Source organism: Coloeus monedula, assembly GCF_965178545.1.
Source record: "Coloeus monedula genome assembly, chromosome: 4".
Lineage (NCBI taxonomy): Eukaryota > Metazoa > Chordata > Aves > Passeriformes > Corvidae > Coloeus > Coloeus monedula.
In genome coordinates, this window is record NC_138784.1 from 3006928 (window position 1) to 3026180 (window position 19253).

Sequence of the window (19253 nt, forward strand, 5' to 3'; positions counted from 1 at the left end):
GGCTAGGATTTTCATTATCCTAATATTAGGCCACCAAAATCATTGGTAGGTCTCCTATTTATTTTTGCAGGAGCAAACCTAAGACAGATATTAAGTGGAGCAGCATTTTTTAAGAGCCATTCGTTGCTGACAGTCTTCAGCAGCAGTAATGGGTAATGCACTGGGGAGAATGGCTTTACCTCTCTTTTCTAGAAGGAGTGGCCTGTATTATCTGCTCTGTGTGTCTTGTGTGGTGATCTGCTTCAGCAGATATAAGATTTAATGCTTAAGTACTCTTGGTCCAGCAATTTTCACAATCATTAAGCTTACTTTTTAAAATACAAGCATTAAAACCTGGTTTAGAACCACATGAGTCTCTAAATAAGGGAGGTCAGCATTTCTTGAAAAAAATTATTGCTGTATAAGTGTCTCTGAAAGAGGAGAAGAAACAGCACTGCAGCCAAAAAGAAGGCAAAGCCAAGCACCCAGGATCATAACTAAGCAACAGGAAATTCTTGTTCTTATGCCCTGTTTTACGTCTATATTCCTAACAATGCTCTTCCATAAAACTGTCATCAGATGTCTGTGACATTTCTAGCAGAATCTATTCCTTTATCTACCCATAATTTATCGTATTTGTCCACCCAATGAGAGATTTGAAAAACAGATTTCATGTCAGATAAGAGCCTTGAATGCTGAAAAGTCTTCAGTGAGGTCTGAGTTTTTAACTGTATTTTCCAGTACTGTGGCTGAAATGGTCCATAATTGAATGTGTACAGAGTTGTGAGTACCATTAATTACACTTAAACTAGCCCAGTTTGGTTGTGATTGCATATATAATCTTAAACACAGATTGAAATCTGGCTAAAAGAGCCACCATCTCACTCTCCAGATGCCAGATTATTGTCAAACAGTTCATCGTTAATCATTATTCATGTAGACATTTGGAGATAACCGTTGGAGAACACCAAGTGTTACAGAATGTTAGAAAATGTCTGGTATTGTACATAAAATTGTACATGAACGTTCCATGTGTGTTCTATTTGAATTGTCAATCAAATGTTGAGAATTAAAGTTTAAAAAAAGGTATTAATCGTTTCCTAAGTATTGATAGAAATGTGGACACTCCAGCTGTTTTACATGTGTGTGTGCAGCAAGGGTGCTCCGTACACATTTGTCTTGCAAAAAATAGAGACAGCTGGGTGTGCTACACAGACTGAGGAGACTTTCTAGTGGAAGTCAATCTAACCCATTGTTTTTCCATCTCTTCCTTCTTTCCACCCATGTCCTGTCCCTCCCTCCCTCTTGCTAGGGAGTTTTCCAAAGAAAGAGAAAAGGCTAAGGCTCGAGGCGATTTCCAGAAGCTACGGGAAAAGCAACAGCTGGAGGAGGATTTGAAGGGATACTTAGACTGGATAACTCAAGCAGAAGATATTGATCCAGAAAATGAAGATGAAGGCATGGATGAGGAGAAGCCTCGAAACAGTAAGCAACTTTCTCCTCTCACTTTCTTTTTCTTTCTCCTTCTCCGTCTCCCTCTGTGCTTTTAGCAAAAAGCCTGTGCCCATCTGCTGTAGTGCTGAGGTGGCTTATAAGGAAGAACAAGTTCTTCCTGAGACATGCACTGTGCTTATACATGATTCCAATTTAATGCTTGTAGGAAGCCATGGGAAGCAGAAATACGTGTACAGTAATTGATATTCTGCACATCCTCAGTGTTTTGTCTGTGATACTGGCATAAGATCCTGATATTAAATAGATAAAAGGTCAATACTTGCTGTTAAAGTCCACTACTGAAAAGAGTTTTAAGATACAAGTGTGTCTGTTATTCATTTATTCAATTGTAGTTCAGTGTTGCAGGCTCTTTGCCCATGGTTGGTTCCTTTGAAAGCAAAGGTTTCTTAGGGAAAGCAGTGCTACAGTACAGGAGGAGGGCCAAATCAGCTCCGTTGTACATTAAGTGGGCCATCTGTAACTCCACTGAAATCAGTGGATTTGTGTTTGCTTTTGCCAGGCTGGATTAAGCTCTCAGACATTTCTTCTAAGGGTGTTATTTCTTGCTCTTCTTTTTTGGAGTTGACAAGATGTTTGTACAAAGTGGAAATTCACCAACGATCTCTTATCAGAAATCCTGAAGAAGGAGGGGCTTGAAGAAAGCAGTGCTTCCCAACATTTCATTACCTTTCTTGAATCTTCTTCCACCTTCTCTTTTCCCAACACAGGCTGTGTAACACTTTAGAAACACTTAGCAGTTATCATTGCTGTTTCTGCACTTGGGAAATGTCAGACTTGGAACCTTTACACAGTCAATGGACACTGGCTCTACTCTTGGCTTTCACCATAGGAATGAGCTTTTTCTTCATTTGATTTTGGAAGACATGAAATGTGTCCCTAGATGTCACCCTTCTTGCCAAAAGATCAAAACTTATGGGATGATCCCGTCAGAAACATATATTCCTGTAATAGGAAGATTGGACATGGGAAGCTTGTGCCTTTCTTTCTTCAGCAAGATTTTTAACAGACGTTCATGATGTTTAAGATATTCATAAGCACTATTGCTACCAAAAAAATGAAGTTCTTTTAGAAAAAAAGAAAGGAAAAAAGTTGGGTCATTAATATCAGGTTTTACCCACGATATTTAGGTATCTGGACTTGAAGGAGTGACTGTGGTGACTCGCTCAGACTTTTTCCAAATCAGGTTATTTTGATTTTTATGCTGGTGTTTTCATAGGTCATATAGTTTACTTTCACAAATTGCCCTCAGTAGCCATTCAGAAATGAAATTATAAATCACGGCCAAAATTTCCTGCTCTGTGGCATACGATACATGAATAAATCAGAGGAGGATTCATTGCATGTGCTGTTGAGTGTGGTCAATCCATGTTTGAGCTAGCAAGCTCCTTTTATGGGTGGTGATATCAAGAACTGAAAGGTAACGTATCTCTAGCTTGCTTTCAGTTCTTCCTGTTCAATTTGATAAGGTGAGTTTTGTAAGACATGGTTTATCAAAATTAGTCCTCTCACATCTGAGTCGGAAAAAACTGAGAAGTACAGACCCTTTCCTCAATGGTTTCAGCTTAAGATTACACCACAGAAAAGGTACTGTGATAAGTGACAGGGCAGGGCACTTTGTTTAGGGTGAAGTTTATTTTTGGTGTGTTATCTCCTGCATTGAATGCTTTGGCATTCATGCCAGCAGTCAATCACCAGCAGGGTCAAATTGAAGGAGAGAGATGGTATTCATTCTCTCCCAAAAGCCATCTACAAAATAAACTCCAAAGGAAGGATTCCAAAGGAATCCTTTTGGCTTGAGTGTTCTCAAGACATTTGAATCCCACCTACTACCAGACCAAGCTTACATCACCAAGACCCCAATGTCTTCCTTGTTTTCTTCTTTTTGGCTCAGTTGCCTCAAATGCACCTTCAGTGTCTTTTGTTCAAGTGCTCTTCAAAGCTCATCACTTCATTTCTAGTACAGCATCCTGAATTCCACAGCTGAGTGCAACTGTCCTTTCCAGCACACTTTGCTCAGTGACTAATTAATGTTGACTTTTAAGGTATCAGCCCTGAGAGCTTCAGATGACAATTCTCTGAACTGCACAGGGCAGTCCAGACCTCCTTAAGCTGCTGTGTTAGCTCAGTAAACTTCAGGTGTGGCCTTTGCCTCAGTTGTGTTGTACTGATGCTCAGGGGACACAGGCTTCTGCCTGACCTCTGACAGTGATTCACAGAGATATTTTAAAGAAGTCACATCAGTTTTTGCTTCTTTGATTTTCCCTTGGAGGTTTTTTGGAGGTTTGGGGGTTTTTTTTAATAAAGAGTATCAGAATAGTTCAGAAGTTCAAATAAAATATACTTATTAATCTAGAGACTCAGCTAATGTAAGTTCTGAGACTCAGCAGTTTACACCATCTGGGCTCTGACCCAGGTAGTCTACCTAAACAGAATCATCCCAAACACAGAGAACATATGTTTCCAGTCTCTTCTCTGTCCTTGGCAGCTACAGAGACAGGTTTTGCTGTCTTTTAACTTTGTAGAGAGTGCTGCCCTCTTGTCAGCGTGGGAACTGCTTCCTGTAAAACAAAGGACACAAAGTGGAAGGGAAAAGAAACTCACTTGCATCCCCTTTCGGTTTAACCGCCTGTGACAGTCCTTAGGGCATCATCAGTCATGATCTGCATATGCTGCTGCTTTCCTGAGGCTGTCAAACCTTGCCCAAAGTGTCACTGGGTGTTTTCAGCCCTTAATGAAGTTATCAAGTCCAAGGATACAACAGAGAGGACCTTAGTGAAGGAAACGGTGGAAAAGAAAGATGAACGGAGCCAGAGCTGGACAAGCTGTGCAGCCTTTAGCTGTTCTCTCCATAGCAGAGGTCTCGGCATTCTGCTGAGGGAGTTCATCACCAGTCATCTCTCACATAAATTGAGAGATGTTCACAGAGCAGGCTGAGCTAATTCCCTGTGTTTTGAGGAAGTACCAAGTTTAAAGCAGTTTTTCCACGTTGTTTACAAACATGGTTTTGCCGTTGTGACAGATGTGAGGTGGGAAATGTGAAAGGATTCTGGGGGCTGTTTGTGTTGATGGTTTTGTTCTGTGCTCTTTCCCTGACGTGCCTTCCACATGGGAAGAAAGCATTAATTTGACAGAGGGGAGAAACACATCACGTCACAGAACAGCTACTGAATTCAAAATTACATGATAGCAAAGAAAACCGTCCCTCCTGTTGCCACAGTTACTGGGAATTTGCCCTTTTATTTTCCCTTCCTGAGAGTGGTCTGGAATGCATCTGTAGCTGTGGGCAGAAGCAGGAAACCTCAATCCAACCCAGATTCTCCTCCTATTGAAATTAATTGGCAAAACTCCCACGGAGTGCAGTGGGGTCACAAATAATCTGTGAATGGGCAGAGCGAAGTAATTTGATGTTTCTGAGTGCTCAGATTTTTTCCTCCCTCTGTTTCCTTCTATTTCAGTTCTATTTGGTGCTACCATGTGCAGTGAGAGTGTGACCTCACTACTGTCAACAGAGTCCCTAAAAGTAAAAATCCCCACTGCTTTTTAAAGGCATTCCATGATTCAAGACAATTAATTCTTCTGGTTAACTCATATCCAACATAGGACTGTAAAATCAAGAACTGATTTGCAAGTAGCCTACCCTACTAAAATTTAAAGTCTAATCATTCTGCAAGGCCCTATTATAATGGAACTGATGGCTGTAGATAATTAAGTTTTCGTGTAACACAGCAGATAAAAAACCAGTACAAATCAATGTGTTCCCTATCAAAATCATATCATATTTCAGATGGTACGTTAAATAATGAAAGGTATGTGTCTGCATATGCAGATTTGTGCCTCAGTTTAAGTAGGAATAGTGCACAATTGAAGACAAAAAGTGCAGAAATACAGACAGGTTCCAAAATATATATAAAAAATTAGGCAGTTTAAAAAGAAATAGTCTTCAATCTTCACCTTCAGAGCATTTCTGCAGTGCCTTAGTGACCTTTGGAAATTTTCATTAACATCTGAGTTCACTGCCTCTAAGGAATCAATGACAACCTAACTTTTTGGTGCACTACAGGTTTTGTCTCTCTCTTTCAACTACTGTCACTTGTGAACACCACCATAACTAAGAAGTAGACTGCATTTAATCACAGGTTTATGAGACTGTTCCCTAGAAAAAAAAATGCTTTTGAGACAAGGAAGAAGTTTTCAGCAGCAAAAGCAAAATTTTAGAAGAAATTGGTACCTCTTGGACCATTAGAGCTTTTGGAAAATCTGTGTCTTTCGTGGAAATACTTTGTGCTTCTGCACCATCAGGCCATAAACAAGAACAGGAGAGATGGTAGTTTAAAAAGGAGAAGGGAAGAGTTTTAGAACTCTAGAAACAGAAGCCTCAGTAATTTCAACCCAAACAGGGTTTTATTTCCAAGAGCTCCTACAGTAGTTTGACTCTATTATGTAACAGGGATAAAAGCATGACCACCTGCCTCTAAAAGTCCAGGCATTTATCTATCCAATTCCTATTGACTTGACTGCCTTTTTCACAGTCAGTTTGTGTACCTCAAGGAGACTGCGTTGATTTCAGTGAGGTTATGCACGAAATACCCGCCACTGCCTTAAATGAAAGCTGTCACTACATCCTGTGCAGCCCTTTGGGACAGATAGGGATGTGCAGCTGTTGGATGGAGAGAGCTTTGTGTGCAGATCTAATCATGATACCAAGATAAAAGAACAGCAACTTCAACTCATACATTTGTTCAATTTGTACATTTTGTAATTCCATAAGTCAGCCTGCTCAGTGGCCTCCAAATCACGTGCTTAGTGTACAGACAAGCAAGTGGCTTATTACTTTCAGCCTGAAATAAAATATCATGGTGCTGTGGGATAATGTCTAAGGTAGGAAGGATTTTCAAAGACTTCATTGCAGGCTAAAATTTCAGGGTGGCCTAAAAAACTCTTGGTCCATCTTCTGCAGTGAAATCTAACAGGCAAGTGTACAGCTAGGGAATTAACATGGAAGATGCAGAGGGGAAAATGAGAGAGTGGATATTTCCAAGATATCTATTTTACATCCAGTCTTGACCCTCTGCCTTGAAACCCCTGTCTTCTTACTGTGTGAGCAAAAGGATGCTGTTCTGAGTTAATTTCTGTTTAGCAGAGCATACTTTAACTTGTCTGTTGGCAGCAAGTTAGTTCATCCTGTATTATTCTAGTGTCAGCCACAGAATCTGTCCAAGTGTATTTCACATACACATGGAAGGACATAGACAACCACTCCTCGACAGGCAGGTACATAAATTGTCAAAAAGCAATTAAAAAAAAAAAAAAAAACCACAGGGGGCTTGCATGGAATTTAAGATCATCTAAACAAAAGCTCTAAGAGGCACAGGCTGGAAAATGAAATCTTTATCAATTTAATTCCTCCAGTGCCAGTTGGTGGCTTGAGAAATGCATCATAGAACCTGGTTGCATTTTGCTTTCCATGTTTAAATACAAGGAAATCAATGCTGGTGCTGTAAAATGATTTATTGTCTGTCAACACTTCATCCAAAGAGAAAGAAAACACCATCTCTTCTGCTTTTATCATTGTCCACTGATGTGGAAAATAATCATCTGGTAACCAAGAAGAGCTTAGCTGCAGTGCCAACAATTTGTAGGCATTTCACAAGGGTGCCTGATAGGTACTTCACAAGGAGTTTAGTAACTGGGATAGATTTATTTTCCTTCACCTGGAGACAGAGGGACAAAAGAAGTGCTTTTTGGTGTTCACTGTGCCACCAGCTTCTTCTAGGGGAAAAAAATCCATGTACTCCTGTGTAGAGGTTCCAACACATGGTTTGCTTGGACAGGAGTGGCAGCAGCTCCCAGCTGTGTGCTGTGCCCAGTAGAAAAACAGTCCCAGTGGCATTTTCCTACCTTGTCATCTTTTGAAGCAGCTCATACACTGCTCTTCATATAAATACTAGAGTTTGAGGACAGCTAATAAAAGGCCTTTGTAAATGATAAGTCAGCTTTGTTTCTGTTGCGTGGTTCTTCGCAGAGAAGCTCAGGTTGCGAAATGCAGCATGGGTTTGTGCTACAGATGTCGAGCTCCAGCCTATAATTAGGATGCTGCCTAGAAAAAGCTTCTAGGACATTAGTTCTCACATTAGGCTGAATCACTCCTACAGTCCTTAGGCAAAAATTGTACTGAAATTCCTGGGGATTTTGCCTGGGTAAGGACTTGGGCCCCAATCTGTTTCATCCAAGGTCAATAACAAAATGTGCAAATGTCAGCAGTTGAAAAGGTTGCCCAACGTGAGGTCTTGGAGCACAGAGGCTTCTCAGTGCTCACACATGACTTCACTATTGTGTAACTGGCATCCACCAAAGGGAGAGCATGAGGTATTTGGGGTCTGAAATCACTTACAGCACAGAGTAGTCCACTGTGAACTGTTTGCCCAGTGCATAATTTCCCTGGCTAAAATGTTGTTGTATCTGGCATGAATTTGACCCACTGTCATTAAAAGCATGTAGCTTCCATAACAATACTGAAATAAATGTGTGATCAGATCCAGGTAAACTCTGATATCCTAGAAAGGAAAAGCTACATATATCAGAAAAAAATAAGAGCATTTGTGAGGCTTTGTAGTGACCCTGCAGGTAGCTGTGGTAGCAGAGTACACAGGGCAATGACATTCAGTGATGTAGGTAAAAGTGAAGCTACCATTAACAAGCATCATTTCCATTGTATAATTTCTATGCAGCTGAAGAAACAAACAAACAAAAAGATCATTTAGGGTGATTCTTCTTCCACCTTTGCCCCACGTTCCATCAATGTCGACAAAAATATGATGTCAACATTTGACTTTTTCCTACTGAAATAAAATCAAAACAGAGAGTAGATTTTCTTCCTGACTCTCTTCACATGTTCTTTTGCTTCCTCTTCATGTTCACATGTTCTTCTGCTTTTTTTTATTCTGAGTGAAAAAGCAAGGAAGCAGCAGGTCCTTATCCTCGACTGTTTTGTGTTTCTCCCTTTCAAAGAGGAGGAAATAGTTAAGAAAAAAGTTAGTCTCTTCAAAAAAGTGAAATTTAAAACTTTGGGGTTTAAATTGTGCTTTAAAATGCTTCAGCTACAACATTAATTCTTGAAATATGTATGCAGGGTAATATTTGGAGAGGGGTGAAATCTTTTTCTGGACTCTTTTGTCCAATAAAAAAAAAAAAAAGGCACAGGAAGGCTAAATGATGTTCTCAGGATCACCCATCCCCCAGTGGCACGGGCTCTCAGACCATTCTCTACCCTCTAGAGCAGAAAGAGCAGAATTTTCACCCTGGATTGCATCACATAATGCATTTCCAGGTTTGATCAGGGTGGTTTTGAACTATTTTCCTTCTCTGGCAATTCACAGTAATCATGTTAATCATGTTAAGAAATACAGTTTTCTTGTTCCCCTGAATATCTGGATGGTTCACTCCATGTAAGTTAATCAAAAGGTCTGGTTTTCTGGTTTTTGTTAGTAATCTAATTTAATAACCCAGCCTTTAGCAAAAAGCAGCTTTTAGGTTCATTGTCCCATAGATTTCACAACTGCCCAGTTTTTCTTTCTTTCTGTCTCAAAGGAAGCTTTGATCATAAAACAAAAAGCAAGCAACCATTTGAAAACCTTCTGCCCCTTCCTTCTCTGCTGAGAAGTTACTGCCAGGGTGGGTAAATCCCATCTAACCAAACAAGATGTTAAAGCAGTTTAGCTCAAGCCTGCATTTTCTATCAAAGCACAGTATGGAGAAAATGATGTTTCCTTTGTTTGAACAGAGAGCAAAAGAAGAAGAAGCTGCTGGTATTCAGGACAAAGCTGTGGCCAATGTAACAACCTGTAATTCAGCAGTAATTTGTTCCAACAGAGCATCAAACAGAAGGCCTGATGGAATTTGGTGAAGAAGGAAGAGTGTTTCCAGGAATCAGGGAAATTCCCCCATTTGGGGAAGGCAGGCATGTGCCTGACTCCATCAGCCAGCTTCTGGAGTGAGTGCTGGTGAACAGTGACAGCTCTGAGATAATTAGCTGACTCTAAGAGGGTCACTGTGATGAGCACCAAATCTCTGTGCCACTTCTGCATGGGAGAATGGGTGCCAGTGTGGAGACCAAACTCCAAAACTCTGCTAATTTTTGCCCACAGGCTCATTTTTTTTCTTCTTGCTCCATTGCGAGCATCAGAGGTTACAGCAATTAGTAAAGGTTCCAGGTTACTGTAGTTTACATCTGGGGAAAAAAACCTCTTCCTATAAGATCCTCTCTGACTGAAAGAGTTTTGTGGTGGTCTACATGTGCTCTTGCTCTCTTGCAGCTGAGCATTTGGCTTGTGTTGTTCAACTCACAGGTCCTTCCAGTTCCTCCCTTCCCTGGCTCTTGTATCCTGAAGCACAAACAGCTTTATACTGAGAACTGCTGGAGCAGTGGTGTGTGGCCAGCTACAGCATATAGAGACTGACATTAATGTTGATAGGGAATTAAGTGTATCTCCTATAAAAGCTATTTCCCTAGCAAAGACTGACTGGTGGGATGACACTTCTGTTTTTCCTGCTGGAAGAGATACTTGTGTTGATGTAGGAATTCTCTTACAGTACTCGTTTGTTACACAGAAATATCTTTGAAGGTAAGGCTTTAGAGGGAATCCATTGTTTATATAGCTGGGGAAGACACCTTTGTGCAAATAAATTAATCTCTATCTGCCCCGTTGGTAAGTGTTTCTTGAAGCTGTAAAGATTAATCCACTGACAGTGGTTCTGCTTCTCAAGAGAGGACATTAGTCAGTGAGAAAGCTGCCTTTGCCATACCTTCTAATGAATTGCTTTACTTCCCATGGTTAGAGAGGCAGAGAAAGCATTTGGTACCAGGATCTCCACAGAAAATTTTTGAAAGAAATGCCATAAACCCCCAAGCTGAGTATTCATAGAGGAAGACCATATTTTATATTATTTTTTAAGCAGATGTCTAAAGCATGCTCTTAAATCTCTGGAATGACACTTATGAAGTGGTTTTAAAAACTATGGAGTATTCAGCAGTTCCTGCTGAAGTCAGTGAGAATGGCCCATGATCAGTGTTTGAAAATAAGTTATCACTGCAGATGTAGCCTCAGCAGTCTCTTCACTGAGAAGAAAGCACTGGTGAGCAGGACTGATAGCAGCTGAAATCCTGAGCGTTGTTTTGATGTGGTGTGAGGAACTGTCAGGAGAGAGGCTGTGGTGTTCAGGAACGGTAGCTGAGGGACACGAAGCATGTGTTTTGAGTTAGGAACAACTGCTGGGGATGAGAGCTACTTTTATTACAGTAATGTCAGCCAAGATCAAAGCCACAGTGCGTCTGGCACTGTATATACTGAAATTGAAAGTATGTGTATGTATTTCCTTTCTACAGGAAATCAAAACTAGTAAAGATGGCGTTCAGCTGACTAAACACATTAATCTAATGCCAATTTAGGCACCTCATCAAGAGCTTCACTGTGAACTAACAGGTCAAGTATAGCAGCCAAGGCTTGTACTCCTGCAGTGTGATAGTTGGAAGGAGTATCCTAAATGGGGTGTCAAAAATGTCATCCAGTGCCTCAGAAAAGGCAACTGAGTGTGGTTAGTCCAAAGACATGTAGGAAAAGTTTAGTACAAGTGGAACCTTCAATACTGATCCTGTAAGCTGAATGTCTTAAAGGAGTGTGATGGAACCAACTGCAACAGAAGTTGTTCTGACACGATGTTTTTTCCCCCCTTGTCTAAGTGTGTATTCATCATGACCTATCTCTTTGTCTTCCCTCATGTATTTTATGTTATAACTTGAAGATTCATGTGCAGGAAGGTAAATACTGAAGCCCAGACCAAGAGCTCTGTTTGGGAGGGGCTCAAAGCAGGAAGTCTCGAAGAGCCCAGGACAGACTGAGGGATGCAGGAGGTGTGTTAGCAGACCTCTCCTAATGGAGAGTAAAAATCTCCTAATGGGGTAAAAATCTCTGGTTGTGTTTGCTCCTGGGGAGAAAAGCAGGTCCCCTCCATGCCAGTTATCTCATAGACAGCATCAAGCCTGGGGAGGTGGCGGGGGAAGGAAAATGTTTCCAACTGAGGAACTGAACTGAAAATAGCTGTGGCACTGAGTCTGATTACAGCAGCTCTTCAGTTAGCAGGACTGTAGAGATAAGACAACAGATTAGATTAGAGAATTGGCCTTTCAGATCTTGAGACCTAAATCAAATTCAGCTTTAGTGCCCACAGGTGTTCGTAGGGTTGCTCATGTCCTCATTCCCATTTACAAAGTTCACAAATCACAGCCTGATGCATCTCTCTTCCCCTTTTTCACTTGAGGAAGGGCTGCACTCAGACGTGTCCATCCAGATTCAAACTATGAAGGACTTGTAGTGGACCCACGGATAGGGGTCCCTTTAGATCAGGGTGAGGATGTTACCAACTACATTAAAATCCATAGTCTGAAGCAGCAGAAGGGTTAAGCATCAGAACAAGGATGCAGAGGCAGAGTTGCTGGATGCTCACAGATGTGCAGATCAAAACATAAGTGTATTATGTAGCTGTTGGAAGAACCAGGATCAGAATAACAGGGCTATGCCAGGTCACGAATGACTTGTTTTAACACAGCTGTGTGAGGGAAGCTTGCATAACACCTGCCCACACTAAGCTTAACTCAAGCTGTTGTTATCAGTCCCTCACTCTCCTGCATGCTAGAAGTATTTGCAAACCAGGAATCTATTATTTCGAGGCCACTATAAAATGCCTATTTCTTTGCCTCAGGGTAATTAGCTTATTCTCAGTGCCTTGCTCAAGAGGTAGAAAAACTTTAATCATATGTTTGACAAGCTGGCTTTAGGGGCAAGACTCTTTAACTTCAATTTTTGCTTTTCTCCTGGCTACACAGTAATACACAGCCTGCCCAGCCAGGATGTCTCATGCTTCTGACTCATATGATATTGTGATAGTAGTGTCTAGTATCAGAGTAGTCATTATGTTAGTAAAAGTGTCTGAAAGAACACCACATGCAGGAGCAGCTTACAAAATCACAAGCATTTTTATTTCCTAGGCACAGAAGAAATGTAGCAGATTAGGTTTTCCAACCAGAATTATATGCACATTTTGGAATAGGAGAGGTGAGGTCCATTTCAGACCATGAAGCTGAACTGAATTTGTTCAATGCGATGCAAGAGCACAACTCCAAAGGTCCAGTGCTTTCACAGAGCCTTGGCTCTGGAGAGACCTAAATCTCATGGATATGATGGTGTATCTGTTGATCAGTGAACTGAATTGCTTGATTGTTTGCTGTCAAGGAAGGCATCATCCATAAGGTTCCTCACACATCCCACATGAATCCTGCTATTAGAAAACGTCTGTACTTGCTGAGAACTCATCTCAGTCAGGCACTGTCTGTTCAGATGGACAGGGCCTTGCTGCTGTCTTTTCTTGATAAGATGAATGCTTAAATATTTTAAACACTACTCCTATATTGAGTTTTCCCAAATGCAGGGAGCATACACTACTCTTCCAGCTTGCAGAGTGGCATTTCAGATGAAAATTCTCAGTCACTTGTTCTTTCCTACCATCTCTTTGCCTGTGCCCCAGTCACTACCCAGTTGTTCTGCCTGTCCTTTGAAAGAATACAGCCGAGTTCTTCCCTCATATTCACTTTTCTTTGGGTTGTTTTGTTTGGTTTCTCTGCCGACAAGGGCCAGCCTCCTGGAGAATAGCTTCCTTCTTCTATCCCAGAGAAGATACACCTTCTCACTGGCACAATTCCTGCCTAAGGTTCCTGGTTGTAGGGTTGTGCAATCTTCCTCTGGGGAAAATGTCCATTGCGAGCTACCAGGGCATGACTCCGCACCCACTGCACCACCCAAACAGTCCCCGCTGTCCTGACCTATCCTCTCATGTGCTCTAGATCACAAATTATAGGGCACTCACCAAGTTCTCAGGCATCACTCACCTTGAAATGGCTTTTGACTGGCAGGAATGTCATAAAGCAGCCGGAGCTGCATGTCAGTCACTTTGAAGTTTGGCAGTCCAGGTGTGAAGCAGACACCTAGACTCCCTGGAGAGTTCCTGATGACCTAAGCAGATCAACTTGGAAGTAGCCTCTGTAATTTTCTTTGCTTCTCCTGGACTCTGCGGGGAAAATGGATTCACAGTGCCGTGCACTGAAAGAACAAAGATGCTGTTGCTGCAGTAGAGATCCTGATCGGGGCTACCACCTCGTCATGCAGGTGTATATTTGTGTGGGTGGGCACATGCAGAAGCTCCCCATGCACAGGAACTGCAGAAAGCAGCACATGGGCTGCTTTAAAACCACCTTTGTGCTTAAAACCCATGTCCTGTCTATTTTCATTGATAACAACACCAGTGAGAAATATGAATAGCTTCATGGTTACTAGAGGCACAAAAAGTGGAGGGTTTTCTTTTTCTTCTAGTTGTTTTTACTGTCTTGAGGGCACTTCCTTTGTGGTTAGCTATTTAGTTCATGACCAATGTTTGTAGCACTTCCCAACACATTACCTACAGCGTTCGCAGCTCTCATGCCCTCATTTCTAAGGCGCCTGCAAGACCAGCCTGCAATGATGGAAGCTTTCTGACTTTCCAGTGAGATGTTCCTGCTTTTTGTGCCCACATTATCCTTTTGTGGGGTGGTGTTAGGAGCATTTGATGGCACTGCTGCTTGTCCTAAGTTCCTCTGCTAAAAATCATAAAGAATGAGAGAGGAAACCTGTAGAACTCTTACGAATGTGCTGTTGTGATTTGTTTGCAAAATGCTGTTGGAAGAGCCATAGATCCTCAGTTGCTATGCCTTTCCTCCATTTTATCTGTCTGTCCTTGAATTGCTTCAGAATTCTGTGGGGAACCAGGGAGTTTGCTAAAAAGTGTTATACTGGCACAAGAAAAGCTATAAACCACGTCCTGGCAAATAAATGCCTTGCACTTTGGCACCTTAATTGTTGCTCCTAGCAAGGCAAACAATGCCAGTCATTTATCAGACAAGAAAATCAGTTTAGGAGGTCATAGGAGGATCCAGATTCAGGAGAGAGACATCTTTCAAGGTGTGTGTTCTGGTAGCACCTCTGTCACCCTGTGACGCAGCCAGTCTGTCCTCCTTCAGCCACAGGGATTGCAGAGATACTTGCATTGCACTTGCAGGCAGATTCTCTGCATGGAATGGGTTCCTATAGCAGACTTAGGTGTTTGCTCAGCAGTGCAAGCAGTTATGCAGAGAGACTTCCCCTCTTGGCCTTTTCAGCAGAGAGTTAGGCTCCTTTCTGCAAAGTCTACTTTTGGGTGAGTCCCACGTCCTGTGCTTACGAGATATTTTGAGATACCACAGGTTATGCAGAGAAAAGCTTTGTCCTTCAGGCAGGGAAATGCAAAGAGTTTTTGAGTTCTTCCTTTCAAATACAGAACAGAGTATGTGTGACACTGGCAAAGGCTGTCACTTGGCAGGGCCAGGAGTCTGACTGTGCCCATTGCTTGGTCCTCTGTGCAATGTGCATTCCACTCACTGGCTGTAATGAACAAATATTTATGGAATGCAGCATATTACTGTCAATATTGCTATAAAAAGAAGGGAAATGGCAGCTGTTCAAACTAGCTGGGGAGTCTGCTACAGTAAAATAAGTCCCAGGAAGATAAATTAGTAGCAAGGTAATGCATTTATAGGTGTGCAGTAATCTGCATGTGGTAATGACAGATCTGTTAATCAGGCCTGCACAATTAATACATTTCACTTTCTCTCCTGCTCCCTTTTGTAAGGTATAAATTTATGTAGCCAATGGCTATATCCCCTCAACAGCATATGATGTGTATGGACATATGGTGACCCTCTGGAAGGGGAGAAGGACGAGGTACACCAAGGCTTCATAAATTAGAGATACACTTTGCAATTTGTATTGTAAAATAGACCATTTCTCCATGAATGAAACATTCAATGATACAATACTCCCTCTCAGCATTGGCAATGTTCCTGCTTTGTGCTGCTCTGTCCAGTACAGCAATGTTACACTGCATCAGCTTCCGTGGTGTACTCCAGTGCCCAGCCTGGGTTTAGTGTGATCACAGGTCTTGTGGCTGCACAGGGACTGTGATGCCTTCCACTGATGGAAAGGTGTTTTTACCAAAAGCCTTTTCCTGTTTGACTGAAGTGGATGCCACTGGCAATTACTTCATAGCTCTTTATTACTATCCTTGTGTTTTGTGGCTGACCTTGAGTGAGAGTGTGAATCCAGCTCGTTCACCTTACAATTGTAGTCATCTGTGCATACCCCAAAATCAGGCTATGCAAAGTGTGTATGTTACATGTATTTAATGTAATATGGTGTCTAATACTGTCCATTATGAGTATTGGTCTCTGAGCCCTTAGAAAATACTTTTCCAAGGATTTTCACAATTTTTTTCTGGGTATTTTTTACTGTGCTGGATTTATTGACAACTTCTGTGTAAGTTTGGGAGGTATGCAAGCACCAAGATCCTACATATAGTTCAAGTTCCCTTTCTTCTTGTGCTGTGAAAGCTTTTCTGTCACAGAACTCCTTTTCAAGGCAGGAAACACTAAAGAATTCCCCAGTCATATCTAGTATATTTTCCTGACAAAACCAGGACATCCAGGGAAAGCTAATTTCTTACCTCTGCAGTTTACCTTCTGGATGCTGCTTGCATTTAAGAGCACAGCCACTGATTGTTCCCAAGGCACAGCATGCATGGAGCAGAATGAAAGCTGTATCTTATTTAAATTAATGAATAAGATGAATGAGTGCAGCATTTTCAAAACAGGCAGAAGAGGAAAGCTAGGCAATATTCACATATTAATTAAAATGAGAGCTCTTCACCAAAAAAATATAAGTCAGTTGATATTCTGACAGCTGCCCATAGACTCATTCATGAAATGATGGCCATGAAAGGCACCATGGGAAGCAGGGGTTTACTGGAGACAAAGTCATTCACTTGATGCACATACTGTTAAAGGAAGCAGCCTGGCTATTGCCATTTATTCTTGTTGTGCTTGATGGGAAAGGAAATCTGAAATCCCAGCTGGAGAATTCACAGGACGACTTTGCTCTTTAGATTTGCTTTATCGTTGTGCAGAGTCCCACTTGGGAGACATTAGCACCAGTGATAACTATAGTACTTAGCACTTACTGTAATGTGTTCATCTGCACCTGTCTGAGAGGCTGGCAAGGTGAGTGCAGAATCACAACCCCCCTGGCAGAGGAACTGAACAAGTTCGTAGAAAAGCTTGGTCGTATGGCCAAGGTGGCACAATAAAGTGAAATGGTAGGCAAGTGTCTTCAGGTCCCTCTGACCTCAACTGCCAGTGGGGGAAAAAAGGGTTATTTAGACCCATATTTTGCAAAATAATTCGTTACCAGTAGACACTGAAGTATTGGAGAAATCAGAGTCTGAGTGAGCATATTATAAAAAATCAATCAAATGTAATTTTGTTTTTTAAAATCTGAAAACCCCCCACAAGCCTCTTTCACTGTGAGTGAACATTCTGCTGGAAAGTCACACTGTTTCAAGTCAAGTACCTAACCCGAGGACATAAAGTAAATGTGTTTTTTCAGCCTGTCCCTAGAATGGAGGGACACACCAGTATGGCATTCAGAAAACCTGTGGCAGGAATCTATCTGCCTCTGTAGCCTAACTCAAACAGCTAAATCAGAGAGGTGAAATCAGGCAACGTGAATAGCCTCTGATATATCCAGTTTTATAATTAATGCCCAGATCTGCAAAGCCATGTAGTAACATGTCCCATTAAAATCTGTGAAAAGTTTGCTTTGTCTCTATTTCTGGAACTGGGGTCTCTTTGCCGAAGCACGATTGCCTCTGAGTGTTCAAATGTCACAGTATTAAAGTGAGATTCAGCAAGATGTGTGACAGCGTTAAATAATCCATGGAAATAAATCTGAATATTAAAATTACTTCCACCACCAAGATGACAAGAATTTCGTAAATGCAAGATGCAACAGTGGTAATGATATCTCTGAACTGGGAAGCAAATATTGTTCTCCCAGTGTGTGAAGGAAAAATCGTCTCAGGACTGCACAGAAGGGTATTTGCTTGTGCCAGCTTTCTGTTTCAGTGGCTGGCTGTCTTTTGGCAACCTGCCATCCAATAATTCATTGCATGCCCATGGGGCACTTCATAGGAGGAGGGACATATGTTAGTGCAAGAGCAGAGCTGGTATCAGTGCTTGATGCCAGTGACATGGAACAGAGGCTCTCAAAGGGTCTTGCACATCTGTCTAGTCAGACACAGACTGCAGACTCTGCTCTTATTTTTCTCTGTCTGTTGGGTCTCAGAGCTAGAATTAACACGAAGCATTTTTCAGGTTTTTTTCTTTTAGGAAGCTGCTCTATAGCTTTTGTTGCTGCTTTAACTGCTGCAGGAATGCTATGTAAGTAATGTGAAATTGGAGTTTAGGTAGTCCAGGAGAAAAAGTCTGCATTCAGTGATGAGCCACACTGTGGCAAGATGTAAGAAGTGCAAAGGCTTCAGAAGGAACCAGGGAGAGAATATCAAACCTATTGGTCCTTATGATTTGCACTCTGTTGAAACCATGAAATACTTGCCTGCCTTTAAAAAGTTGTTCCATTGCCCTTTAAAAAAATAGCCATCTGTGCTACCTAGAGAATATGTAATTAATGTGAGATTTCATCAACTACAGTGGGTTATGGTTACAATGATAAATCTAAAAAAAGGAGATTCCCATATATGCAAAGCCACCGTGATTTGTATCAGCCTCTGGATTTTTTTTGCCTTTGTCTCAGCTCCCAAAATTACAGGGAGGAAATGGCCATTGAGGTGGCATTGTCTGTATGCCACAGTCCTAAACACAGCTCTGGCCTGGACTTGAGCCCACCATTTGGGGAAAACATCTCTTCCTGATTAAAACATTCCTGTGGTGGATTTACCACCAGCATTCTTGGTACATGGTTCCAGTAATTAATTGCATGGACTGCAAAAAATGCCTGCCTTGTTTCTAGACTGGAGCCAGGGTGTGGGCACAGGGTCTGGCTTCTCTGAGAACTGAATCAGATAAGAAAGCCATCTGGGCTGCATTTGGTCTACTTCCCCTCATATTCAGCCCCAGTTTATGCACAACTCTTCTGCAGCATCTTCTGTTTTCTGGTTTTGTTAACTGGCCTGAATGAGCTGGGCAGCACTGCACACCTGATTATCCCCTGGTCATGAGGGTGTTGTGAGGTGCCAGGTCAAGTGATCGTGCTTCTAAGAGCACACGGTGTTGGGGAATGCAGCCCTAATCTCCCCTCTGTCCTGACCTTTATCCTCTGGACCATCGTTCCTCTAATACTTCACACAATCCTAAGACTTCTGATTGTCCTTAACATCTTCCATGGGTGCAGTGTAATGAGCTCCCGTGAGGTGGTGCCAGCAAAGTGATCCATGGGATCTCTTCATCCCATGTACCACTGCACCAGCATCTCTCACTTTACTGAAGTTTGACTTTCTGCAGCAGTAAGGTCAGGGAAGTACAAGGTACACTCTAAGATGTCTCTGGGATACGACCCATAAACTTTAATTCATTAACTTCATGTTCTCAAGAGCCAGGTATAAAAAAGAACAGAAAGCAAATGAGAGCTATGGTTTGATGATCTGTTAGTGATATTTCATACCTCTGTATACCTTTGTTTTACATTTTGCACTTTTGATTCACATGATGAAGTTCTCAGACAGAAGTGGATATCATGTGTAAGCTGAGTTCCTTGTGTTTTTTCTTTTGCCTGTCACTGGCTGCATGTTCT

General features: G+C 41.7%; 1 protein-coding gene across 1 annotated transcript in view; it reads left to right on the forward strand.

Annotated features, from left to right (window-relative positions):
* Nucleotides 1-19253, forward strand: part of CACNA1C (calcium voltage-gated channel subunit alpha1 C) — a gene marked incomplete at both ends in the record, with an annotated part of 458232 nt that overhangs the window by 322365 nt on the left and 116614 nt on the right. Inside the window, one exon of the mRNA XM_082279808.1 lies at nt 1292-1464. Coding sequence (XP_082135934.1) covers nt 1292-1464 — 173 coding nt within the window. The remainder of the gene's footprint in view (nt 1-1291; nt 1465-19253) is intronic.